At 42.2% G+C, this 27957-nt stretch overlaps 1 protein-coding gene across 1 annotated transcript; it reads left to right on the forward strand.

Annotated features, from left to right (window-relative positions):
* Positions 1 to 6484: 6484 nt before the first annotated feature.
* LOC309858325 (uncharacterized protein) lies at positions 6485 to 27910 on the forward strand. The gene is made up of 4 exons (XM_082751007.1): positions 6485 to 6617; positions 6771 to 6856; positions 25262 to 25438; positions 26945 to 27910. The coding sequence occupies exons 2-4, from the start codon at positions 6793 to 6795 to the stop codon at positions 27292 to 27294; spliced, it is 591 nt and encodes a 196-aa protein (XP_082607133.1). The 5' UTR covers positions 6485 to 6617; positions 6771 to 6792; the 3' UTR covers positions 27295 to 27910.
* The last annotated feature ends 47 nt before the right edge of the window (positions 27911 to 27957 follow it).

A 27957-nucleotide genomic window follows, 5' to 3' on the forward strand; every position in this document is an offset into this window, starting at 1 on the left:
CCATCATAGCAGGCTAGAGAGATTGTCCTAAAGCTCTGAAGAAGTCATTGCTATGTTTAAGAGTCCCACATAGCTAGGACATAAGTGACTTCCAAGAACTAAGAATAACTCCTAGCCACCAAGCAGCCAAAAAACAGGGATCCCAGCCCTAGCAAGAAACCAAATTCTGCCAACAACCTGAGTTAGCTTGGCAGACCCCAAACCTCAGAGGAGACAGCAACTGGGTCAATACCTTGATTTCACCCCAGCTAGCCAGTGCTGGACTCTTGCTTACAGAAACTCTGAGATAATAAATGTTTAAGGCCACTAAATTTGTAATGATTTCTAAACAGCAATAGAAAACCAGTAGAGAAGACTTAACTTTTACTTTATAGGAATATAAACCAGCAAAAGGAATCTATTTTCTTTTTTTAGAAATTTTTTTAACTTATTTCCACTCTGTCCCCATATCTTATTAAAATAAAAGGTTTGCTTCTCATATTCCTTATAAGGCTTTTTCAGACAAGTATTTAAATATGGCCACATCACTCTTCAGTTAACACAAACACCTCCAATCCCACTTTTCCATCCAGTTTCTTCCCTTTTCCTTTTCTTTAAGATGCAGTCAAGATTTCTAAAGTTGGGGCAGTCTACATCTTCCCATTATGGGATATGTGTATATAAAATTGTAGCATATGTTTGGCACATTGAGATAAACATCTGAGGCTGCTTACAGGTAGACATGACTTGTTTAAGTGCACCACACACCCCAAGGCTGTGGTTCTCAATGTGTGTTCCCTGGGCCAGAAACATCAGCATTACCTGGAAACTTGTTAAAAATGCAAAACCTGGGGTCCCGTCTCAGAACTATTGAGTAAAACTCTGGAATCAGGGCTAATAGTCTATGTTCAACAAGCCCTTCAAGTGATTCTGATTTACATCTACTTTTGATTCTGAGTAAATTCAGAGTTGGGGCATTGGTGGGGGTTTGGAGGGGAAGGTTTGGTATCTCCCCTTACCTGTAACCCCTTTTTAGTACACTGGTTGATAAGCCCTACTTTATATATGTTAACAACCTTTACTTTCTCGATTAACTTTGAATTCTTAACACATGATGATTTAATTTTGGCAGCACCAAACCACTGAAATTACTATTGCTGTAAATCTAATAACTATCAGATCAAAGGGATGCAAATTCATTCCAAATTGGGCAAATTTTAGGTATTCCACATTTGTTAAATGAGATTAACCTATTCTATTCAGCTCCTTAGAGTTTTGGGATAGATTGGAAAAAAAAAAAAAGGTGGGAGGTTTAGGGACTTGAATTCATGATGGGCTTTATCTACCAAGGAAAGAGTCTCCTTTTTCCTTATGTGCCATGTTGCCTGACTTACCAATAGAGATATTCACTAAGCCTTCTTGGTCCTCTTTTGAAAGAATAAATATCCTCAGATGTGCATATAGTAATGTTACCTATAATATAATATAAAAGGAGTCATTAGTTCTTGAATTGAATGTAGATAAGGATATTTAAATATCAAATGACTTGTGATTAGAAAGTGTCCAGCAGGGGCTCCTAGGAAGCTTAGTCATTTAAACCTCCAACTCTTGGTTTCAACTCAAGTCATGATCTCAAGGTCACAAGATCGAGCCACTCATCCACCTCAGCACAGTGTTAAGTGTGGAGCCTGCCTGGGATTCTCTCTCTCCCCCCTCTAGAGAGAGGGGGAGAGAGAGCCACTAGGCTCATATGTACACGTGTGTGTGTGCTCTCAAAAGAGAAAGAGAGAACAAGAGCAAAGCAAGGCAAGGCAAGAGAAGGAAGAAAGACTTCAGCAAAAGTGTGTTCAGAGGAACATTTTAGGGAGAACATGAGAAAATGTCGGAAATCTGCTTTGACACCTACAGACAAAGATCACCAGGAACACATTTGTAGCCAATAAGGTTTATTTATTACTTTCTACAACAAGGAAAACAGTCACTGTAAGGGACCATGGGAAATCTCAAAAAGGATGGATTAAGGATGAAGTATTAATAGAGTTATTCATAGGAGTTAGTCATAGGACAGTACTGGCCAAAATTGATCAGAGTTTGGAAAACAGAGAATTGCTGAAACAGTTAGTCATATCTTTAGAATACCTGTGTATAGTTACTGTTAAATCTGTGTTATCTTGAAATATATGGATCTGAACTAAGTGGTGTTAAAAGACCTTTAGCTTGGATACACTATCTGTTTTGCAAGTTAGAGTGCAGTCCATTTTCAAAAACTGTGTTTCTGCTTCAAGTGGTTTCCCCTAATGACCTGACAGAGGGGCAGTTTTCTACTTTGTCACCTGTGTATTAGAGAACTGTGCCCAGAGTGCCAGCCACCTCCTGGTGAATTATCTGAGTTTAAGCCAGACCTATGAAAAGTGTGAGGTATGAAGATCCAAGACACTAAAATTCAGTTTAGAATTCATCTCAGATTTGTTGGGGGATTAGGTATAGAAGTTATGATGCCACAGTCAAGAGAAGACACAACAATGGGACAAGTAGAGCCAGTCATCATACTCTTCAACCATAGTCAATGTAATGCTCAGATACCAAGCTGGAATGAGGGAGTTCCTTGTCTCTTGATGTGACAGTGAAGGCTGGACTGGCACTGACTGTTCTGCACCCACATTACCCTATGTGGGACCTATCAATATCAATAAATCATTTAATTCCAACCTTACTAGGTAGGCTCACCTGAAATGTTTGTATTTCCTCTCTTCATTTATTACATAGAGTTTCTACCCACAAAATGCTAATCTAGAGAGGCTCTTTTCAATAGAGTAGCTATTTGCCACATGTGACTAGCACTTCTGAGGACCTGATTTTTTATTTTCTTTTAATTACTTTAAATTTAAAAACTTACACTTTACTCAGTAATTGGGAAAATTTCTAGTATGTTTGAAGCAACTTGGGTATCTAGTCTCCTTTTCAACTATAAATTTTATGTAATTTTTTTAAATGTTCATTTATTTATTTGAGAGAGAGAGAGCAAGCATGTGAGTGGGGAAAGGGGCAGAAGTAGAGGGAGAGAGAGAGATCCAGCAGACTCCCCACTGAGTGTGGGGCCCGATGTAGGACTCAGTCTCACTACCCTGAGATCATGATCTGAGCAAGAGTTGGACACTTAACTGACTGAGCCACCTAGGTGCCCCTCAACTATAAATTTTGTAAGATCAAAATACAGATTAAGGATTTCCCCTGAAAACTAAATGTGTGAAAATTGAAATGTTCTCTAAGTATAAAATACTCCATTTTGAAGGCTTTTTTTAAAGCACAAAAAGAAAGAAAAATGTAAACTATTTCATCAATATTTTCTATTTGATTACATGTTGGAATAATATTTGGGATATATAGGTTAAATAAAATATATTATTTAAGTTAATTTCACTTGTTTTTTGGGTTTTGTTTGTTTGTTTGTTTGTTTGTTTTTTACTTTACTTAGTGAAGCTACTAGAAAATTTTAATATACAAATGTGGCTCACATTGCAAATCTATCATACAGTGCTGGTCTAGATTACCAAAAGTCTGATGAGATATTTACCTCAGACATTTTATATTTTCTCCCTTGTAAAGTGGTATGCTACCTCTTCACTTAACATTTTATGTACCATCACTCTTAGAATTTTGTGAAAACAAGGCTAAAAGCGCTCCTTGCTTACTAGAGAGAAGAAACCAGAAGGATTCCATGTGCTCAAACATATTCTGGTGGCAACAGGAGTGAAAATGTTGGAGAGACTTGGAGTAGGAGTTAGAGCACTAGTAATGGCCAGTCCTGTTCAGGGACAGCTGTCTGGGAGTTAGAAAGTTTATTGTGTGATGTGTGAGAGTCGAATTCAGGTAAAAGGCATAGTAGAGCAACTAAATATGATAGCTCCAGGGCTTGGACTATTTAAGTTTAAATTTATTTAAAATTAAATTTTCCATTTCCCAACCTAACCACATCCAAGTGTACAATTACCTCAAGAAATAAATGGGTAACTTATATGATTTTCCTAGGGTTGCTGTAACAAATTAACCACAGATGGAAACAACAAAAATGTATTTCTCATAGTTCTGGGGGCCAGAAGTTTGAAATCAGATGTTCGCAGGGCTATATTCACTCTAAGGCTTTAGGGAGAATGTGTTCCTTGCCTCTTCCAGCTTCTAGTTGCTGTCGGTATTTCTTGACTTCTGGCTCTATGGCCTCAAAGCCTCCTCATCTTTTCTGTGTCTTCTCTGTTTGTCTCAAAACTGTCCCTGTTTCTCTCATAAAGATACATGTAATTGTATTTAGGATCCACCTAGATAATCTAGGCTACATTGGTCTTCGAGATCTTTAACTTCTCACATCTTTTGCCATATTAAGTAGTATTCACAGAGTCTACGGATTTGGGTGTGGACATATCTTTGGGGCCACAATTCAACCCATCAGAATATGTATTGGCACAAATATATACCATTTTCATCATTGAAGAAATTTGTTTGTACAGGGCTGTAGAGGAAAGTTAAGAAACAAGAGTCAAAACACTTGAATGGTCAGAAATAACCCAGGAGCTGGTTAATCTGTCACAAAGAATGAAGGCAGTAGAGGCAAATGTCAAAGAAGCCCAGGTTTTTTAATTGTAGCAAAACAAACAAAGAAACACATAACAAAATTGTCCGTTTTAAGCATTTTTAAGTTTGTGATATAGTCTTGTTAACTATATGCACATCATTATGCAACAGATACCCAGAACTTTTTTTAATCTTTCAAAATTGAAACTCTATACCTATAGCTCTTCCACCCTCCCTCCTAGTCCTTGGCAGTCACCATTCTATCTTGTTTGTAAAAGTCTGACCACTTCAAATACTTCATTCATATCAAGTTGTATTTGTCTTTTTGTGACTGGTTCATTTCACTTAGCATAATGTCCTCAGAGTCATGCACGTTTTTGCCTATAACAGGCTATCTTTCTTTTTTAAAGCTGAATAATACTCCTTTGTGTACACATACCAAATTTTGCTTATCCATTCACTCTTTATCGGGCATTTAGTTTGCTTCCCCCCAAAAAGCAGTTTGCTGTTGTTGTTGTTGTTGTATTTTAGCTAAAGTGCCATTTTATATTCATTAATTAACATATAACATATTATTAGTCTCAGGGGTCCAGGTCTGTGAATCGTCAGGCTTACCCACTTCACAGCACTCACCATAGCACATACCCACCCCAATGTTCATAACCCAACCACCCTTTCTCTTCCTCTCCCCCCCCCCAACACCCATCAATTTGTTTCCTGAGATTAAGAGTCTCTTATGGCTTGTCTCCCTCCTGATACCATCTTGCTTCCTTTATTCTTTTCCTATCTCCCAAACCCCCCACTTTGCCTCTCAACTTCAGGGAGATCATATGATAATCATCTTTTTTCTGATTGACTTATTTCCATCAGCCTAATACCCTCTAGTTCCATCCATGTCACTGAAAATGGCAAAATTTTATTTCTTTTGATGGTTAAAAGCAGGGTTTTTATAGGTCCTGCAAAAGCAAGGTCTGAAAACACCTATGGGAAGACAGGAAGAATTCTAAAATTCTTGCTCTCAAAGGTAGAAGGCAGCCTTCATTTAGTGAACACCTGCTGACAGTGCGCTCCTGTCCTAGACAGCAACACAAGGACTGGGCATGCAGTGACTGACTCATGCATATGTGTGAGATCCCCGACCCTTAGAGCGCTCAGGGCGGGGTTTCTGTCAAGGAGGTGAGTCGCGTGTTAGAAAACCCTCTGAGGACTATGACTCTGAAAAACAACCTGAGGGTCTTGAAGGGGGACCGGGATGGGGGGGGGGGGGGACACGACAAGGTCGTGGGTATTAGGGAGGGCACGTATTGCATGGAGCACTGGGTGTGGTGCAAATACAATGAATACTGTTATGCTGAAAAGAAATTTAAAAAAAGAAAGAAAGAAATCGGAGGCTTGAGCAGAGTAAAATAAAAAAATTTAAAAATAAAAAATAAAGTAAATATACTTTTAATAAAGTAAATAAAAAATAAACAAATAAAGTAAATTAAAAAAGTAAAATAAAAAAGTTAAATACTATCAGGAAAAAAAAAAAGAAAGAAAACGCTCTGAGGTGCCCAGTCACTGTAAACATACTGACCTCCTGGGGCAGAGAGTGGCAGGACAGGGCAGAGATTAAAACATTTACATACCTTTTTCTCAGAGTTTTTTAGTAGTGGGGGAAGAGTATCAGTCACAGCAAGACATATAAAATGGGGTCGGGTGGGGTGCGTGAGCGGCAGGTGAACCGCACACAACACATTGTCTCAACGAAGGAAACAGCCCACTAGGCTTTTCCTGTCACGTGGGCTGTGCGAAACCAGCATCTCATTGGCCAGGACTTTAAGAGGGCGGGAAGAACAGGAGGGACCGGCGGTAATGGACCAACCAGGAAGCGGAGGCCCTGCTCCCGCGCATGCGCAGTGCCCTGCGATTCACGGCGGTAAGAGCTGTGTCCCGGATTTCCTCGGCGTGGGGGGCGCGGGCCCTGGGTGCTGACTGGGCTGGCCCTACCACCGGCCTGCATTCTGTGGAGAGTAGCCGGCCGCCAGGAATCTGCTTCAGGCTTGCAAGCGGACGCCATTTCTGCATCGCAGGTGCCTCCAAAGCCCGATCTCGAGGCAGCCCACCTGGCTCGAGGGGGAGGGAAGGGTTCCTAAGCTAGAGAAGGCCCCTCAGGTGAGGGGAGCCCGGATGGCCTGGCGTCGCTTTCCGCAGGCCCTGACTGACTGGATCCTGTTTTTCCACAGAGAGTGTGCGGTGGCCTCAGCCATGAGCGCGGCAGCTCCAGGCGGTCTCCTGGCCTGCAGCCTGGCCTTCACTCCACTGTTGACAGGTGAGAGGAAGGGCTGGGGCCCGACTCTGGCATGCATTGCCCCCATGTCCCGCATTCCTGCTTGCCTTCCCGCCTTGCTCCAGAGTCCTCCTCCTCTTGGAGGCAGGGAGAGGACGAAACGCTCAGTCCGGAAATGTGACTCATGGGCCCTGGCGGGGTCTGTGTGAACGCCTCGCCCCTCCCCTGGCTGTTCCCCAGATGCCTGCGGTGTGGTGTGGATTGCCTCAGGGACTGGGTCGTTTACTTCGAGTCATGGAATACCTGGTGATTGTCAGGGGGTGCTGGGTGACCCTCCTCTCTTGTCAGGATTGTCCGCAGGTCCGGTGGCCCGAGGCTTATGCTCAGCCCTTTGTGCCTCCCCTTCTTCCTTCAGCCCCTTGCGTTCCCAGCTTTCGTTGAATAGGAGGGGGTGCAGCTGACTGAAAACAGAATCACCGCTCCTGCTTCCCCCTCCTGCCTACCCCGCAGAGGTGGGCCGACCATCACTGTAAGAAGTTCTCACTTAGAAGAAAGGAGTCAGTTTAGAATGTTGGGTAAAGGGGTGCCTGGGTGGCTCAGTGGGTTAAAGCCTCTGCCTTCGGCTCAGGATGGAGCCCCGCATCCGGCTCTCTGCTGAGTGGGAAGTCTGCTTATTCCCCTAACCGCCCCGCCCGCCCCCGCCTACTTGTGATCTCTGTCTGTCAAATAAATAAATAAAAATCTTTAAAAAAAAAAAAAAAAAAAAAAGGTAAAATCGAGGGGCCTGAGTGGCTCAGTTGTTAAGCCTTTGCCTTCCGCTCAGGTCATGATCTCAGGGTCCGGGGATAGAGCCCGGCATAGGGTTCCCTGCTCAGCGGGAAGCCTGCTCCCCCCTCCCTCTGCCTACTGCCTAAGAAAAGTCAGCATAATTGTAGATAAAATTTCATGTCCTTCTCCATTGCTTTCCTCCTCTGCTTTCCGTACCTAATAAAAGATTTCAGAAAATCCCTTGTCCTGCATGGAAGTTTATGGTGAGCTTTCCACCTTGAGTACTCTTGTCTTTCCCCCAGTTCCTCTTTTCCCCATTCTGTATTTTCTCCTCCAGAGCTCAAAGCCAGTCTCACTGCGTTTTCCCATCCAAGCTCATTTTCAAGAAGAGAAGAGAAAATTATCATTCCTCTCACGTTGAAGAACTGGGTGCTGTTAACCTGCCCGAGGTGCTCAGCATTTTAACAGAATCCAGAACGCAAAGCTTTGAACAAAACAGAAAAGCTTTTTACTGCAAGAGAGGACCTGAGCTTAGTTTTGGTTGTGAGAGGGTGGGGAGATTGGTCTGTCTGCCCAAGATAGCACTGATAATTTGTTTCCAGTTCAGGTACCATTGCCTCAGCCCCCGACGGTTGAGGGGAGGCTTGAAGGCAACTTAAGGGAAGCGGAAGAAGTGATCTTCCCACACTTTATGGGGTGTCCACCTGTTTCCTCAAAAGTGCACTCCTTTACTCTTCTAGTCAGAGCTTGCCTTGTGGTTATGAGGTGTAGTGAGGTTTTCTTAAAATTTTTCTATAGTAAACCTTTCGCCCCACTTTTATTGAGATATCATGATATATATTGTCTGTATAAGTTTAAAGTGTACAACATATTGTGAAATTATTATCACAGCTTACTTAGCATCCATCTTCTGTAGATATAATTTTAGAACACAGGTTTTTTTTTTTTTATCTCTTGTGATGAGAACTCGGGATTTACTCTTAACAGCTTTCATATGTATCACACGGGAGTGTTAGTATAGTCTTCTTGTTGTACATTATATCCCTAAGTACTTATTTATCTTACAACTGGAAGATTTTAACTTTTAACCGCCTTCCTCCAGTTCTCCCTTCCCCAGCTTCTTCTGGGTAACCACAAATCCGATTTCATATATATATATATATATATATATATATATATATATATATATTTTTTTTTTTTTTTTTTTTTTTTTTTTTAAGATTCCACATAGTAAAAACATGCCGTATTTGTCTTCCTTTAATGTAGGGACAAAAAAAATGTTTCTTCCCTTTTAGGTTTCAGGGCTGGCCTAATAATTAAATTGATAAAAAACAGATTAACAGGAGAAAAAACAAAGTTTAGTAACATCCATACCTGGGAAAGACCCAGAAAAACAGTAACTCTGAAATGACCAAACCCATAACCTTGACTACCACTGTCCACCAAACACAAAATAGGAGTGGGGGGTCAGTTATAGGAGGTTATCAGGAAAATCACAGTAAACAAGGATAAGGTTGTGATGCAGATTTAAGCCATCTTATTCCTTGATAAGAATTTCTAGACATTTGGAATCATCCCCTTCTTTCTGATAGCTGGGACACACCCTAACAAATGGAAGCTGCCCCTTATAATTTATGTATTTCCCTGGTAAATGTCTCTTAGAAAAGAATAACTTCTACTTGGTTTTCAGAGCTTCTACTGTGTTTGCAGTTTCTTAAAAAATAATCAACCTAAAATATTCTTTATGCAGAAGACACATTTTTTTTAAGTAAACTGTATACCAGTGTGAGGCTTGAACTCATGACCCTGAGATCAAGAGTCGCATGCTCTACCACCTGGGCCAGTCAGGCATTCCAAAAGAGACATATTTGGGGGAGGCAACTTTTGCCCCTCCCCCTACTGATTTACCTCATTTAGTGTCGTGGCTTCAAGGTCAATCCATGTTGTCATAGATGACAAGTTTTCCTTGTTATTTTTTAATGACTGAGTAATATTCCATGTGTGTGTGTTTGTGTGTATCTTAAAATTTACTTAGCTCTTCATGCATTGATGGACACTTAAGTTATTTCCATGTCTCGGCTCTTATACAAATGTTGCTGTGAACATGGGGGTGCAGATAGCCTTTCAAGTTAGAATTTTGGTTTTCTTAGAATATGCACAAATTCCCAGAAGTGAAATCACTGGATTGTATTGTTGTGCTTAGAGTGTTGGGGTTCAGAGCCCACAGCTAAGAAAGAATTCTTGAGACATCTTTGGTGCCAAAAAAGGTGGGTTTTTTAAATAACAGGGTTCCTTGGCTAGAAAATCTGGACTGGGGCTGTAAGAAATGGCTAATTATATACTTAGGAGTTGGGGGAGGTAAAGACAATGGGAGGTGTCCAAAAGGACTTGCATATGCTAAAGAAGACTCTCTGGGTACTGGAGGCCTGCCTTTAACAAACTAATGTTGTTTTTCCCTCTAGCTAGGCTTTAAGTTTAGTCAGTTGAGAGTTTCTTAGAGTAAAGTTATGCTCTGCCTGTCTCAAGTGTTTGTCAAAGGGTTGCAGGTTATGAAAATTATTTTTTTATGAAATTAAACTTTACGTCCCATTCTTTGCTTCCCACTTCTCTGTGGAGGGGCTCCAGGAAATTGAGTCTATGGGTCTGTAGAAGTTAGGCTGTTGATAAGATTGCTTTTTTTCATGTAAATCACTAAGACATTTGTAAACTGATACAGACTCCTGTCCTTCAGGATGGTGATCTTTATCAGTTAACCATTTGTTTTTCCTTTTCCATAGTTTTAGGGCAGCCAGGAGTGCCTGGGGAATGTCACATATATCCCAGCCTAGAGTCGGTTTTGTGGGGGAGGTATGGAGGGAGCTGTGGGGTGTCAGCTTGGCCTTTCCTGTAGTTTGCCTTCTGCTCCTTCATCAGTATGGTAGTGTTTAAAAAAAAAATTAAAAAGGCATTTTAAGATCTAATTGGCTTTATTAAATGTTTCGTGAATTCGGCAGCATTCATTCCAGCAAGCGGTGGGGATCTTGGCTCAGCTGCAGAAAAAGAAAGGTTTTTAAGGGTGGGGTAAATGCATTTAAAAAAGGGGAATGCATTTAGGCAAGACTGTATTTAGGCAAAGTCACCTTCCTAGGGGGAAAGAAAGAGTCTCTTCAGGATTGCCTCCTAGTGTTGACCAGGAAATTCTTTTGGTTACATTGCTGAAGGGTTGAAACTGTAGTTAGGTTGAAAGACCCACGGATCCCCTTACCCAAGAATTCAACACTGCCACAGGATGCAAACAGCAAGAGGTTCTTTATTGTTACGCAGGCGCCTGCGGGCGGTCAGCGCGCGCCTGCGGGTGGTCAGCAGCTCCTGCTAGCTGAGCACACCTGGCTGGGGTGGTGCAGGATTTTTATAGACAGGTACAAACAAGTCCCGGATGGGACGGGGCCGATTGGCTGACAATTTGAACATTTGAAAAAAGGCATACTTGGTGTTAGTGGATTGGCCCTGGAAGACCCCCACGCGCGAAGAAAAAGGGCGGGAAGGGGAAACAAAGAGGAGAAGCTTGACCCCATCACTCAGCAGAAAGGCATCCTGTCTACGTGACCTATGTGACCATGCAGCCCCCTTGCCTACGTGACCATGCCCCGGCTATTAGGAGAGGGTATCTTGTTCAAACAGGAGTCAAGTGTCATGCCCTAAAAGCCAAGCGGTTACAGAAAGGCAAAAGAGCAGTTACATTGAATTCAACCCTGGGGGAAGGGTCTTTTCATTGCAAGGGCAGGAGGGGTACTTTTACACAACAAAAGAGCAGTTAATTAGTTAACGAAGGGGGGGTGTCTTTCAAGGTTAGGTATTAAATCTTGCTTTACCAATGTGAGGCCTTTTATGGGCCTATAATTCATGATGAGGGAATAGAAGACAAACTGAGGACAGCATAAGCTGGTTCCCTGCAACTTCCCCCACCCACACTCCTGGGTGGGACCTGTGGGACCTTCCATTCCCAACTATCTTAATGTTAATGCCTTGCTAGAGGGAAAAACAACCTTGAAAATGGCAAGGCCTCAGGTATCCTGTGTGTCTTCTTTAACAAATGAAAATCCTTTTGAAACCTCCCTTTTCCTTACCTCCCCAACCTGAGTATATAATCAGCCATGCCTCACAACCCCCTGCAGCAGCTCTTTCTGCCCACAGATCCTGTCCCCTCTCCTTTAATAAACCATCTATTTGCACCAAAGCCTTCTCAAGAGTTCTTTCTTAGTCCTGGGCTCCAAACTCACCTGTATTCCAAAACCCCATCAGTTTGGGGGTTCTTTTGTTGTCGTTTTGGCATTTGGGGGGTTTTTTGTTTGTTTGAAGTTCCTTCCTTTTGAGGTACCTGAGTGGCTCAGTTATTAAGCATCTGCCTTCAGCTCAGGTCATGCTGATGAAGTTCTAGAACCTAGGTGAGGTTCGGTGGGCTGAGGTTCTGAGCCAATGACCAAGAAAGAATTCTTGAGACATCTTTGGTGCAAAATGGTGCTTTATTAAAGGATGGGGACAGGACCCATGGGCAGGAAGAGCAGCTGCCCCGGGGCCTGTGAGGAGTGCCTGGTTATATACACAGGAGTTGGGTAGGTGAGGACAAAGGGGTGTTCAGAAGGCTATTGAGGTAAAGACTATCAGGATATTGAAGGCCTGGTTACTATCAAGCCAAGGCCACTTTCTCTCTAATGAGGCATTAACATAAAGACAATTGGGAGTCTCCTGGTGGAATGTTACATTCCTGCTATCAAGCATCCTTGTTAATGAGATTTAGGTTTAGAAGAAACTTAACTTTATATTTATTTTTCCTTCTACCTCTGCCTCCTTCGGTTTTTTATGGAGGGGAGGGTGACGTTAAGGGTTGAGGAACTGAGTTATGGGTCTTTGGAAATTGGGCTATTGATAGGGTAACTTCTTTGTTGTAAATCTCAAGGACATTTGTAAACCAAGAGAGACTCCTGCCTTGCAGGACTGTGATCTCTGCAAGATAACCATTTGTTCTTATTTTGGGGCAGTCAGGGGTGCCTGAGGAATGTCACACATATTACCAAGGGGAGTGGGTGGAGAGGGGGTGCAAGGCGCCAGCCTCTGCTCCATTCTCAGCCAGCCTCCTGCTCCCTCATCAATGATCCCAGAGTCCTGGGATCAGGCCCTGCATCAGGCTCTCTCCTCAGTGGGAGGCCTGCTTCTCCCTCTCCCACTCCCCTGCTTGTGTTCCCTCTCTCACTGTGTCTCTCTCTGTCAAGTAAATAAATGAAAACTTAAAAAAAAATAAAATAAAATAAAATTCCATCCTTTTGATCTGTCTCTGAGCTTAACAGAGATTTGTGATCAAAATTTATGGATTTAGTGCCACTCTCAGGTACCACTCTAGTTATCACAGTTTTTATTGATCCTTTGTGTGATATTCACAGGTCATGACATTTTTGTTTAAGTTCTTTGATATTCACAGGTTACTACAGGTTCACAATTTTTAAATCATCCTCTTTTTCTTTTTTTTCTTTTTTTTTTTTTTTTCCTTTTCCTGGCGTTTGAGTCTTTGGATGATAATTTGGTTTGTACCTAGTGGCTATGATGGTTTTGGAATATAAGTGAGGTTCAGTGGAGTGAGGTCTGGAGCCAACAACCAAGAAAGAATTTTTTTTTCTTTTTAGCATAACAGAATTCATTGCTTTTACACCACACCCAGTGCTCCATGCTAAGAAAGAATTCTTGAGACAGATATGCCACCAAAGCCAAGATGATCCGAAATAATTTTAAAAAGAGGTAGGGGGGAAGAGAGACTATAATCTCCCAGAGTGGACAAAGCATGGTGATCTGCCCATTCCTGATTAATTTTTGGTCTATGTGTTAGAAGACACTATATCGCAAATATATATATATATATGATGAGGGAGCAGGAGGCTGGCTGAGGACAAAGCAAGAGCTGGCGCCTTGCACCCCCCCCTTCATCCGCTCCCCTCCATAGGTGTGGCATTCCTCAGGCACCCCTGACTGCCATAAAATGTTAAATAGTTAACTTGCTGAGACCACAATCCTTCAAAACAGGAGTCTCCCTTGGTTTGCAAATGTCCTTGAGATTACAACAAAGAAGTTACCTTATCAATAGCCCAATTTCCAAGGACACAGAACTCAGTTTCTCAAGCCAAATGTCACCCTCCCCTCCATAAAACCTAAGGAGGCGGAGGTGGAAGGAAAAGTAAATAAAGTTAAATTTCTTCTAAACCTAAATCTCATTAACAAGGATGCTTGATAGCAGGAATGTAACATTCCACCAGGAGACTCCCAATTGTCTTTACTTGATAACAACTAAGCCTTCAATATCCTGATAGTATCCTTTGCCCCAATAGCCCTTCTGAATACCCCTTTGTCCTCACCTACCCAACTCCTGTGTATATAACCAACCACTCCTAACAACCCGGGGCGGCAGCCGCACCTCTGCCTGCCCACGGGCCCTGTCCCCGTGCTTTAATAAACCACCATTTTGCACCAATGACGTCTTAAGAATTCTTTCTTTAGTCGTCGGCTCCGAACCTCCTCACCCCACCGAACCTGACTTAGGTTCTGGGACTTCATCATTTTTGGCGAGCCAGCCAGGAGATCTGTGAGTCTTTACATTTGGACTCTGAGCTTCGGTGCAAATTGGTGAGTACTTTCTCTCCTTTTCCTGTACTCTCATTCCAGGGCTTTTCAAGGAGTATGGTCTTATTGGAACACTTGCATGTCAATTGCTCAGGCTGTAATCCTCTAGCCCGTGGCTACTCCACGGGGAGGAGAGCGCCTGCCTTTTGGCTGTAAGCTAGTACCCTGGCCGGAATGGCAATAAGACCCAGAAACTTGATGGCCTCACTCTATTCCTGTTCTTATAGAAAGTTGTCTCTCTTGGGCACGGGACAGCCACCTAAGTCACCAGGACGGCTGCCAATCTTAAGACTCCCGTGTGAGGTTTCCTCCTGATTGATCTAATGTGATCCCCTCCACATGCCCGGTCTAGCCACTTCTGGCCGCGAGACCTCCATTGGGAGCCGGCAGAGACCAGTACCCGATTGAATTAAAACGCAACCGGGGACCGTTCCCTAGGGAAGTTGGCTGCAAAAACCACATGTGTTGGAATGTCGCATAGACCATGATGGATTTCAATCTTTACTGTTTCTCGTCAGTGTCCTCTGCAAACCGCCTAAAGCTATGAAATTGGGTAATTTCCCCTTGCCAAACTTTTCTAGTACTTCCATGGGTTAATATGGCAAAACGGTATGCAGTCTTCAGGATAGACAATGGCTTGGCATGGCACAATTTCCTAGTCCATTCACCAGGCACCCATTGGCAGCCTAGGATGCGATGGGGAAGTGGAGGGACGCCGGCACCCCTCCAGGGCCTTTAACGGCAGGAATGCCTTCCCAGGGAAGGCAAAACGGTGATCAATAGCGATTTTTCTTGAGGGACGCCTCTGGTCGCTTTTGACACACAGGAACCTCTGACATATCCTGCGTGGGACGCTACCCAGGAGTCAGGGGGGATTTGGTAATGGACCTTCATTACTTTTCTGGAAGCATGGCCTCAGTAGGCTTCTTCAGTTCCCAAGGACTCTACCTTGGGGTGCCTTTTAACCCACTGGAAATAATTTGGATTGCAAAACTTAGGAAAGGACTGAGCTCCTGTAACACTGCATGGCCTCAGTGGGATCTATCAGTTAGATCTCTGCAGGAAGCAGGGCAAATGGACCTAGGGTGCCTGCATAGCTCATACCTAGGCCTTCATTGCTCTGCACCAGGACCCCAGACTAAGGGGCTTTTGTGGAATGTGTTTGCCCAAATGAGTCAGCTGTAAACTTTCTCCTGACATATTGGATGGTAATTACGTAAATAAGCCTTCTTCTAGTAAACCCAGGTTGGTGGGCCATCCCTACCAAAGGGGATTCTGGCTTTATTTCTCTCTGTTTCTCCTAATAGATGTGAGGGCTTCTTCCTCACTCACTTCCCGTGTTAATGGCTATAACTGGAGCCAACTGGGGTTGGTCTAACTCGAGACAGAGACTATAAGGAATATTCCCAAGCAGCTGCCGAAACTCTCTTTGTTTCGGGGAAGTTTCCCTGTGTTCTCTGGCCTGACTTGGACTGCCTAACCCCTCCCCCCTTGCTGGTGGGAAAGCATGGCGTCTGCTCCTCTGTTGGGGCTTATGAGCTCTGAAACTGGGAATCCCTTCTCTGCCTCCTGGCAGCACTTTGTTTCCTCTGTTTTCCCCTTCTGTTTCTGCACCAAGGTGCGTGCAGCCTGCATGACTAGCCTCTAGATCATGCACCACGGCTCCTTCTCTCTTCACTGTCAAGGAGCAAGAAGAACACCCCCACTCCAGATCTTCCCACGCATGTCTCAGGTAAACATTCAAATTGGAGTGGGCCCAGGTGGAACGTAAATCAGTATTGGAACTAAGTTAAGTTTGTTGGTTTAATTAAGATAGATGCATCTTTGAAGTTAACAGCAGTAAATGTGAAGCTTTATTCTATCGAAGTTTACTGAAGGTTAAATAAGCTTATGTTACTTGTTAAAATTTGTTAGCAAAGAAATGACTAAACTGATGGTTAATTGTCTGTCTCAAAGTTCTAATGGGTAGTTGCTGAAGTAGCTTTCAAAGTCTTTGGTAACCTGAAAGTTTTAAAGTTTGCTTGGATGACAAATGGAATTAAATTGCGGACATCTAGGTCTTAACCAAACAGGATAAAATGCTAAGTCGTTAATTATTGGATGTAGGTTTGTGCTTTTTGACTTCTTACTGCAAAGAAACTAAGAGTATTTAAATCTGTTGGTAAACTTGTTTGCCACTTAACTGATTCATAAATTTGCCACCTGAAGAATTCTGTTGTGTAACAGTTCACAATTGGTTAATAACTAAAGGTGTTTCTAAGAATACAAAGTTCTGCTTAGTGTAACTAAGACTGATGGAAATAAAGGGAAACTGTATGTAGGAAAGTAGGAGATATGTAAGAAAGATTTAAGGAATGGGAATACATTTTGTTGAAGGTAAGGGAAGGTAATTTTGTCCTAAATGAGATGGTTGTTTGGAAGGAAATGGCTTGGGACAAAACCTGAATGCAAAGGAAAGTTATGGAAGGTTTGTGAAGGGAAATCTTCAGAAAAGGAATTTTAGCGATGGTCAAGAATGGATTAAGATTGAAATGAATGGATTTTAAAGGTACATTGGTACAAGACTGAAATTGTCTCTGTTCAAAAGGACGATGTTTTCTTAGATCAATTGATCTGTTAAGAAAATGTAAATGGTTTTCTCTTTGCCTGCCCAGAAAACCCAGTTTCTATGTTTTGTTTATCAGGTGTTTAACATCCCTAATTATATTTAGGCATGTGCTTTAAAACTTCATAAGATTTTAGCAAATGTTGACAGGATTTAAATTGTAAATCTCTTTAACTCAGGCTTTTCCTTGGTATGTGAAGTTGCTCATGAAGTACTACTGAACCAATGATAAACCTTGGGTTACATTTGGGAAAATGCTATAACTATTCTAGAGATTCTATGCACTTCCTAAAGTTTTAACGTTTTGAGAGATCATCGCTTGATACTGTAATTATGGAAATGCTATGTATCACAGAAATAACCTGATTTCCTTGCAGCTAAATTGTAAACTCCCGTGTCTCTTTAGCTCTAACCATATCCATTCTGAGTTTTTGTCATTTATAATTGTTTTAATTCTCTGGTAAAATAAGTTTTATCTTCAAGTAGATTCCTATAAAGGACTTTCAGGACAAATACAGATATTTGATATGCTTGAAAATCCTAAAACTGAAACGGGTAAGAATTTCCAGAACTGACTAAAGCCGCATTCACCAGAATTAGTAACATGGGACTAAATGAACTAAAAGATTATAGTGTTGTGTCTCTTAATGTTTTGTCTTACTTTAAACATTGCTCGTTCTCTCTAATGTTTGCTCTTCCAGACTAGGGATACTTTTTCTTAAGTTATCTGTAAATTATAGAGATGTAAAAGTGCTCATTTGTAAAAGTGCTCAAGGCATTCAAATTTTCTCTCTATCTGAACCCTCTGAAACCAAAAGGTCTCAGTAAGTATTCTTTCTTCCATGGCAATCAGTCATTTGCATAAGTTCAATAAGAATCTGTTCTCCTTGTAACAGGAAAGAATTGGAAACACGGGTTATTTTACCAAGGCTTTGACTGGGATGTCATATTTGAAAAGACTCAGATATGACCAGACAGCTTTAAGGAACTAAGGTTGACTTTATGAAAGCTGGAGCCATAAAGCCCCTTGGGACTGTTGGCCTGATACCTTCCTTACAGAGTTCCCAGCAGCCCCACCAGGTGAGTAAAGAATGTCACTCCTTGGTAGGTGCAGTCTCGGGAAGAGGAATTCGCCCAAAGGTATTGCACGCATGCCTCATGGCAAGTACAGGGCTTGGCTTCTGGCCCGGAGAGGCTACTAAAAGTTCAACCTAGAGATTCCTTATACAAAGTTCCAGCAAAGCAGATTCTAAAAGATCTATTGATCACACTCACTGTTCTTGCTGAGCTTATGTAAATAATAGGCCAAGTTTGTTAACACTGGACTTGTTTCACAAGTGAATTAGTCCTGATTTGGCTATCTCTGGAAATGAGGGTTATTTTAGAGAGAAAAATTATGTTTTAATAACACACCTTTATGGATGTTGAATTCTAGATTTGATTGTCTTTAAATGTTTACCTAAGCGAAACAATTTGAGGTAAACTTCAGAGAAGTTGCACAATAGCTTCTTTAGTCGATCTTATTATTTTGTGGGGATATTAGCAGACCCCACTGCACATGATTAAACAACTGGAAAATGGGATTGATTCCCTGCAATTGTATAACTTAACTAACACCTTATGTGTGGCTGGGATAATGAAATTGCCTAAAAGCCAACCTATCACACTCCATAGGATTAACTATGGACTTGCGGAGATAATGGATGATCCCACTTTCTTTATGAGTGGATTGAATGATGCATGGGGGACTCCCCTTATCTTTTGACAAGTTTTCTCCCACTTGACAATGATCCTCTGTAATCAGGATATTGTTAAGGCTGGACCACTCAAAGGTTGTCTTATTGGTTTCACCCCTTTGTCATATTTATCCTAGAGGCCACCTCTGTTGAGGTGCAATTGCAAATAGATGCTTTAGCAAAAACTAGAACAGCCTCCCTCATAAAAGAGCCTCAAAGCTCACTATGGGACAGTCCTTGACTGTAATGATGTCACATCAGGTCCAGAAGCCAAAGGCCACCAATGAATGATGGAGGCCAACTTATTAAATACTGGGCTACACTAACAGATATGCCAGAAATAATACTTAAAACTTGTCAAACTTTAAACCTAGTTACCTGTATGCCTGAACCTGACCATTGTACTTCTTTCTCTATAGAGCAAAAAAGGTTATTGATCTTGCTTACTCTATTTGGCCAGATTTAAGATACCCCTGTTAAAAATATGAAAGTTAGTTTTCTGATGACAGTAGTTTTCATAGAAAAAATAAGATAAGCTAGGTGTACCATAGTGCTCACTAGCACTTTGCAATTGCCAAAGCCTAAGAATTAACATTTATACTGACTCCAGATATGCTTTCCTGGTACTGCATGCCCATGGAGCTATTTGGAAGAAAGGGGATTGCTGTCAAGCCATAACTCCCCAATCAAATATGGGCCTAAGTTCCAAAACCCTCCTTATCGCTATACTGAAGATGGCATATGTCAGATCCGGGATACATATCTGTGGCTTACATCCACGATTGGACGGCTCAGTCAGAAGGCAATTTTATGCTGGGAACAAAGGAATCATACGAGTGGTACTTGGGCAAATAACGCACGATATCTGGGATGGCTACCACTAGAAATGTGTTCCCAAGTAATAGTACTCCAGGCTACTGATTGGGTTGCTACTGATTGTGCAAGGCGACCTGGCATCAGATGGCCAGCTCCAAATGGAACCCACTGGATATGTGGAACCAACCTGTGGCCCTGGCTTCCTCCAGGGTGGATAGGTCGCTGTACTTTAGGATTTGCCTGGATTCATGGGCGCATTACTAAAACCATTACAACTCCAGCTAATCTCCCCAACTTGAAACAAAGATGGACACGATCTGTTTTTAAATGGTGTGATCACTTAGCATCCATCTTTGTTCCATCTGCGGGACTAGAAGATGTCATGTGGCATGTAGAAGCCCTTAATAAATATACTACAAAGGCACTCAATGATCCACTAAATAGCATCTCCCTACTTAATACCGAAGTCTCACAGATACGCAGGGCAGTCCTACAAAATAGGATGGCCTTAGATGTCCTGAGAGCAGCACAGGGTGGCACATGTGCAATTATCAAGACAGAATGTCAGAGGACTAATAAAAGATATGAATACCCAAAGTAAGGCCCTACAAGATCCTTCTCTCTCTCTCAGTGAATGGTTAAGTTCCTGGTTTGAAGGAGGACTATGGCCAAATCTCCTTTTCGGGCTTCTCATTCTTATCGCCTTACTAACCTTAATATGTTGCTTTGTTCCATGTTTCTCTACTTGGTGCCGAGACTCCATTGCTACAATGACTACACCACGACAGACGATCCTTGTCGCGCGATCCTTGTCGCGCGCGAGGACGCCTCCTCACTGTCAGCGCTGGATTCAGCTGCCTCCACCTTTCGTAACTCCCCTATACCTTCCTACCCTGATCAATATTGACCCGAGCAGGTAGGGACAGCTCTACGCCCCTATTCAGCATGAAGAAGTTACAGAAGATGAGACCTTCCACCTTCAACCACCTTAAAGATTTAAGGGTCAAAATTGTTCAGGGGGGAATGATGAGGGAGCAGGAGGCTGGCTGAGGACAAAGCAAGAGCTGGCGCCTTGCACCCCCCCCTTCATCCGCTCCCCTCCATAGGTGTGGCATTCCTCAGGCACCCCTGACTGCCATAAAATGTTAAATAGTTAACTTGCTGAGACCACAATCCTTCAAAACAGGAGTCTCCCTTGGTTTGCAAATGTCCTTGAGATTACAACAAAGAAGTTACCTTATCAATAGCCCAATTTCCAAGGACACAGAACTCAGTTTCTCAAGCCAAATGTCACCCTCCCCTCCATAAAACCTAAGGAGGCGGAGGTGGAAGGAAAAGTAAATAAAGTTAAATTTCTTCTAAACCTAAATCTCATTAACAAGGATGCTTGATAGCAGGAATGTAACATTCCACCAGGAGACTCCCAATTGTCTTTACTTGATAACAACTAAGCCTTCAATATCCTGATAGTATCCTTTGCCCCAATAGCCCTTCTGAATACCCCTTTGTCCTCACCTACCCAACTCCTGTGTATATAACCAACCACTCCTAACAACCCGGGGCGGCAGCCGCACCTCTGCCTGCCCACGGGCCCTGTCCCCGTGCTTTAATAAACCACCATTTTGCACCAATGACGTCTTAAGAATTCTTTCTTTAGTCGTCGGCTCCGAACCTCCTCACCCCACCGAACCTGACTTAGGTTCTGGGACTTCATCATATATATATATGTATATATATATATATATATCCATATCCATATATATCTAATGTATTTTCTGATTTCTTTGAAATATAGATATCTATATTTATAGATATCTATATATCTATATATCTGTATATATATAAATTCTCAAGATAAAATTGAATATAGTGAAAAACAGAGTAGTATGGGGTATAAATCTAAAATGTAGATGTGAAAATAATAAAAGTTAAAAAGTGACTTAAAAATCTAAGTTGGAAAATAAGAATCTATTTGAAACGGGAACGAGGGGGGGGGGAGAAAGAAAGAAAAGAAAAAAGTAAAAAGAAATGTCGGGACGCCTGGGTGGCTCAGTTGGTTGGACGACTGCCTTCGGCTCAGGTCATGATCCCGGAGTCCCGGGATCGAGTCCTGCATCGGGCTCCCAGCTCCATGGGGAGTCTGCTTCGCTCTCTGACCTTCTCCGCTCTCTGACCTTCTCTTCGCTCATGCTCTCTCTCACTGTCTCTCTCTCAAATAAATAAATAAAATCTTTAAAAAAAAAAGAAATGTAAAATCAACTTTATGGTCAACTAATCTTTGACAAAGCAGGAAAAAATATACAGTGGAAAAAAGGCACTCTCTTCAATAAATGGTGCTGGGAAAATTGGACAGCTATGTAGAGAAGAATGAAACTGGACCATTCTCTTAAACCATACACAAAGATAAACTTGAAATGGATGAAAGACCTCAATGTGAAGCAGGAATCCATCAGAATTCTAGAGGAGAACATAGGCAGTGACCTCTTTGACATCGGCCACAGCAACTTCTTTCAAAATGTATCTCCAAAGGCAAAGGAAACAAAAGCAAAAATGAACTTTTGGGACTTCATCAAGATCTAAAGCTTCTGCACAGCAAATGAAACAGTCAACAAAACAAAGAAGCAACCCACAGAATGGGAAAAGATATTCACAAATGACAGTACAGACAAAGGGCTGATATCCAATATTTGTAAAGAACTCCTCAAACTCAACAACACTCAAAACAGATAATTGTGTCAAAAAAATGGGCAGAAGATATGAACAGAACTTCTGCAAAGAAGACATACAAATGGCTAGCAGACATATGAGAAAATGTTCATCATCACTAGCCATCAGGGAGATTCAAATCAAAACCACATTGTGATACCACCTTACAGCAGTTAGAATAGCCAAAATCAGCAAGACGGGAAACAACATGTGTTGGAGAGGATGCGGAGAAAGGGGAACCCTCTTACACTGTTGGTGGGAATGCAAGTTGGTGCAGCCACTTTGGAAAACAGTGCTGAAATTCTTTAAGAGATTAAAAATAGAGCTTCCCTATGACCCTGCCATTGCACTCCTGGGTATTTACCCCAAAGATACAGATGTAGTGAAAAGGGCCATCTGTACCCCAGTGTTCATAGCAGCAATGGCCACAGTCACCAAACTGTGGAAAGATCCAAGATGCCCTTAGCGGATGAATGGAAAAAGATACAGTCCATATATACTATGGAGTATTATTATGCCTCCATCAGAAGGGATGAATAGCCAACTTTTATATCAACATGGATAGGACTAGAAGAGATTATGCTGAGTGAAATATGTCAAGCAGAGAGAGTCATTTAGATGGTTTCACTTACTTGTGGAACATAAGGAATAACACAGAAGACATGGGGAGGTGGAGAGGAGACGGGAGTTGGGGGGAATTGGAAGGGGAGATGAACCCTGAGAGACTATGGACTCTGAGGAACAAACTGAGGATTTTGGAGGGGAGGGTGGTTGAGGTTGGGTGAGCCTGGTGGTGAGTATTATGGAGGGCGGGTATTGCATGGAGCACTGGGTGTGGTGCATAAACAGTGAATTCTGGAGCACTGAAAAGAAATTTAAAAAATAAAAATTTAAAAAAAAATTGTAACCTGAAGCACAAGCAAGTTGTGAGGGATCACCTGCAGCTGAATATATTCTTTTCACCTTGCACTGGAGTTTTACAGTTTTACAGTTGTGGGATATAAGCTTACCATTCACCTGATCTTCCAGTCTGTCTTCTGGGGAGAGGGCCCTGTGGCTTGGCTTCTCAGGCCCCTTTGTCTGGGTGGAGTTGCCTGACCCCTTGAGAGAGGGATGGGCTTAATGTTAGCTGGTGGTTTGTGTGGCTTTTGTTCCCTGCAGCTTTCCATGCCTCTTTAGAGGGTCGGAACAAATATAATCACACAGGAATCTGTGGCCTAGAGCCTCAGGGTCATTGTCCCCTTTCTTCAATAAACCCTCCAGGAATTAACTGTCACTACTTCTGTGTGTACCATTTCCACAGACTCATGTTATTAGTGCCTTCTGCAGTTCTCCCAGGGGGAGTGCAGAGAACTCTCAAGCTTTTCTGTGCTCTGTGTCTTTGCCATTTGGAGAGGCCTAGGCTTATGCATGTACTCTCTTCCACTGCTCCCACATCTCGGCTTGCTGCTGCCCCAGTGTCCTTTATGGGTCCACACTGCTCTGAGAGCTGTTGCCTAGTCATGGGTATAACCTTTTTGTGTGCCAACCCACTGAATCTCAACAGCTCACGCCCACTGACACACTCGCAGGAGGTGTTCCCATGACCCAGAGCATCTCTACGCTTTGTGTCTTTGCAGCCTCAAGCAGTTATGGGCTTGCATGCTCACCAGGTTCTGCTGCTCCCAGGTCACAACTGGGTGCCACCCTAGTGTCCTTCGCTGGGTTGCTGCCTCCTGAGAGCTATTGCCCAGTCATGAGCACAGCTGTTCCGTACCTCCCTGGGGATGTTAAATAGCTCGAACCTTCCAGTCCTTTTCAGGGTGCTTGGGCAAACTGCGGTCTCCCTACTGGTCTAGCCCATGGTTTATGGTGACCAGAGCTGGGAGTCCCTTTGGGACTCACTAACCATAACCAGTCTCCCCACCCCACTACTTGGGCACTCTATCCACTCATGCTCCCCCATTCTTACTGAGTGTCCTGGAAACCTGGGACCACAGTTATACACCTAGGTTTCTGCCCTATTCATCCCCTGTGTTCAGGAAGGGATGTCTCTCACTGGAGCAGATTTCTAAAGGTCCAGATTTTGCGCTCTAGTGTTATATCACTTTCCAGTGGAAGCTCCCTCCCCACCTCCATTTATCTTCTGATATTTCCCCAGAAGGTTCAAGTATCTGCACCTCCTACCTTGCAAAAAGTAGTCATTTTTCTGCTTGTAGAGATCCAGGTATATTTTCTTACATCTCAGGTTGAATTTGTATGTGTTCAGAATGGTTTGTTATATATCCAACTAAATTTGAGGGACCAGATGAAATGAGGACCCCTACTCTACTACTATCTTTGCCCCTTCCCCTTAAATTTTCATGACCTCCATTTTAAAAGTTACCCCTTTGGCTTGAGCCCTGGATGGCTCAGTCAGTTGAGCATCCAATTCTTGATTTCAGGTCAGGTCATGGTCTCTGGGTCATGAACTCAAGCCCCACATCAGTCTCCACACTTGGTGGGGAGTCTGCTTAAAATTCTCTCTCCTTCTGCCTTTCCCTCTGCTCTTCCTCCCACTCGTGCTCTCTCACTCACTCTCTTTCAAATAAATAAATAAATAAATAAATAAATAAATAAATGTTTTTTAAAAATAAATAAGGAGTGCCTGGGTGGCTCAGTGGGTTAAAGCCTCTGCCTTTGGCTCGGGTCATGATCCCAGGGTCCTGGGATCAAGCCCTGTGTCAGGCTCTCTACTCAGCAGGAAGCCTGCTTCCACCTCTTTCTCTGCCTGCCTCTCTGCCTCCTTGTGATCTCTGTCAAGTAAATAAATAAAATCTATAAATAAATAAATAAATAGAAGTTACCCCTTCAGTGAGGCCTTTCCTGACCACCTTATAAATTGTAATCACACCCTGCACATCCTGTCCTTTCTCTTTCTTTCTGGGATTTGTGATTTTCTAATATACCATGTATTTTTATTCTTTCTTTTTGTCCACCTTCCCCACCAGAAAGTAAGCTTTATGAGGACAGTAATCTTTGTGGTAACTTCTCTGTTGAGTGTCACCTCTGGAGTGCTGGGGTGAGGTGTGGGGAGGATGAAGGGGGAAGACCAAGTTCTAAGTCTGCTTTTGTGAGCATGGGTACATTTGTCTGCCCATGGAAAAGAGCCAGCCAGTTTTGTTTGTTTTTGTTTTTGTTTTTTTTAAACAGCTTCCTGGGAGATTAAGATGAATGACCTCAATGAGAAAGATGTTGATGAATTCAAGTCTAATGGTTTTAAGTGCCCAACATGCTTTGCAGTGATGGGAAGAAAGTGTGACAATGAGCTCAAGTGGTGCACAGCTGATAAAATAAAGTGTGTTGCATTTTCTGGCATCATAAACACAGGTACTTTTGAAGTATGCAGTATTGTATACAATACAAGTGGTACTCTCTCACATGCTTAAAAGGGTATGTGCTCCAATGGTAATGTTGAGGAGATACCAGCTTTTGCCCAAATTTCTTAGAAATGAAGATACCATAGTTAGCCTCTCTCTGAAAATATATCTAACTGGCTTTCTCACATTTTTTTATTTTTAAATTCTTAAATGCTTTTATCAACAAATTCTGCTAGCTTTGAGGAAGTTGATTCAGCATATTGGTTGAACCTTCATCCTCCTCAAATTTTAAAGATTTTATTTATTTATTTGACAGAGATCACAAGTAGGGAGAGAGGCAGGCAGAGAGAGAGGGAGAAGCAGGCTCCCTGCTGAGCAGAGAGCCCAATGCAGGGCTCGTTCCCAGGACCCTGAATTCATGACCTGAGCTGAAGACAGAGGCTTAACCCACTGAGCCACTGAGGCATCCCTATTTTTTTTTTAAGCATGTGTAATTTGTGTTCCCCACTACCACTTGGGTTTTTAATTTTCAAAGTAAAAGCTTTGGAGAAAAGCAATGACTAAAATATAAACTTTCTTCAAAGAGAATGTAAAGCATAATTTACTATACTTGCTTTGAGGAAATCCAACACAAAATTCTGAGTTTAAGACACAAACTAGAAATAAATTGGAAGCAGTAGTATAGTGAAGCATGAAGAGCAGTGGGCAGAGTTCCATGAGTACTGGGTTCTTTACATGCTCATTCTATACTTTCTCACTTTCTCCTGCCAACTCTGGGAGTTCAGCCTTTTTAGAGTTCATCCTCTGTGAGATAAAGGGGCTAGTCATGTCATTTGGTCTCTTAGATTCTTATGTTTCTACTTTCTATAATTTCCCTAACAGTAATTCTTTGCTTTAGAATAGCAGTCACTGGATGTGGTGCCCAGAGGAGGCAAGGTGAAATTACCAAGAACATAGAGCAACAGCCATTTGTTAGAACATATCCAAAGGCACTTTGAAATACAGGGAACACAATCAGAATGATAGTTTTTTTTTTTTATGGCTATGTTATTTCTTAAAAGATGACTCAAACCAAGCATAAGAGGAGATTAGATTTATGTCTCATCATGGAGGGTATAGATAATGGAAACACAAATACATGCAGTTTCTTACAAGTCATTTGAAGACTAGCAAGACCTAAGGACTAAGAGCAGGCTCATACTACAATCTGCATAAAATGTCTATAAAAACATGATAGATACCCCAGTGATAATATGGATTGGAAAATTTTTTACTTTAAGAAGGTTTGGAAAATATAACAATATTTGAGATGGGCTGTGAGGGGATTTAAGCACCTAGAGCCTCTGTGTTTGAATGATGCCATTTCAGCCCATTATCTCTGCCAGAGAAAGCGGTATTAGATGAGTCACACACAAGTATGGCCTGGTTTATATTTTATCCTAGTCCAACCTGGGTGGGTAAAAGGGGTATATAATGAAGGAACAGAGTGCTAATCTTTTTTTATGGCTTTATGCAGGCCTTAAAGACATTGCTGTTGAAATGAAGAAATGCATACGACCAGACCTATGCAAAGAGAAGATAACTTATATGGGCTTTCCAATTGCTAACGAGAGTAAAAATTGCAGATCTGCCATCAGAAATGGGGCCAGAGTCAGACCCCCAACTCCTCTCTTCTTTGTTCTCTTCCTGGAGAAAAGTTTCATTGAGCTCCTGCAAGTGCCCAGTCCTCTCCATTTTTTAATTAAATGTAGTGTTGTGTGGGGTGGGTTTTGTTTTGGGTTTGGGTTTGGGTTTGTTTTGGGTTTGTTTGGTTTTTGTTTTTTTTTTTTTTTTGGTTTACATTTTCTTTCATGTTTATTAATTTGATAGATATATAAAGTTGCCCATTTATTTACCCATTTAGCAAGGTTTACTTATTGTGTGCCCAATCTCACACAAAGTGGGTAGGGATGAGAGTCAGTCAGTGTTGGCTCCCTGCCTTTGAGAAAATCCCAGAGCATTTAGAGAATGAGGACATGCATAGGTGAAATTCTTCAAAAGCAATGCAAGAAGCAAGAATAAGCTCAAGTAACCCAAAGAGATTGCTTTAGATGCAAGGTAGAAGTGGAAGAGTATGGATTCTACCAGGGAAATCTTAAGGTTTCAGATGAATTTTGAGGAGGTCTGTAGTATTTGGCAGCAGAGATAATGTGCACTGGTGCATGGGGTGGAGGAAGTGGGAAGATGCTAAAGTGTATCAGCTGAGGTTAAGGGACATTGAGGGGGAAAAAGATATCAGTATGTATGTGGTTCTGGCAGGAAGACTCTTTCTGTGAGTGACAGATGGTACCTCAAATGGGAAAACAGTGGAATCATTGAACAAAGTGCAGCCCTGCTCCCACAATGCCGGGAAGCTGTTCCTGTCAGTCCACTGAAGAGGTGGTCTAAAGGATTATTTCTCTCCATGGTTCTCACCCATGACAGCTCATTACAATTACCTACTGGCTTTGTTTTGTTGTTGTTGTTGTTGTCGCTTTTGTTTTTTACTAA

The sequence above is a fragment of the Mustela nivalis genome (genome assembly GCF_964662115.1).
Source record: "Mustela nivalis genome assembly, contig: HAP1_SCAFFOLD_2186, whole genome shotgun sequence".
In the NCBI taxonomy this organism is placed as follows: domain Eukaryota; kingdom Metazoa; phylum Chordata; class Mammalia; order Carnivora; family Mustelidae; genus Mustela; species Mustela nivalis.

Excerpts from the sequence above, each read along its gene's own strand:
- LOC309858325 (XM_082751007.1), top strand. The coding sequence starts at position 6,793 with ATGAGCGCGGCAGCTCCAGGCGGTCTCCTGGCCTGCAGCCTGGCCTTC. Across the intron at positions 6,857-25,261 it reads CTTCACTCCACTGTTGACAG|CTTCCTGGGAGATTAAGATG; the intron begins GTGAGAGGAAGG and ends TTTTTTAAACAG. Across the intron at positions 25,439-26,944 it reads TTCTGGCATCATAAACACAG|GCCTTAAAGACATTGCTGTT; the intron begins GTACTTTTGAAG and ends GGCTTTATGCAG.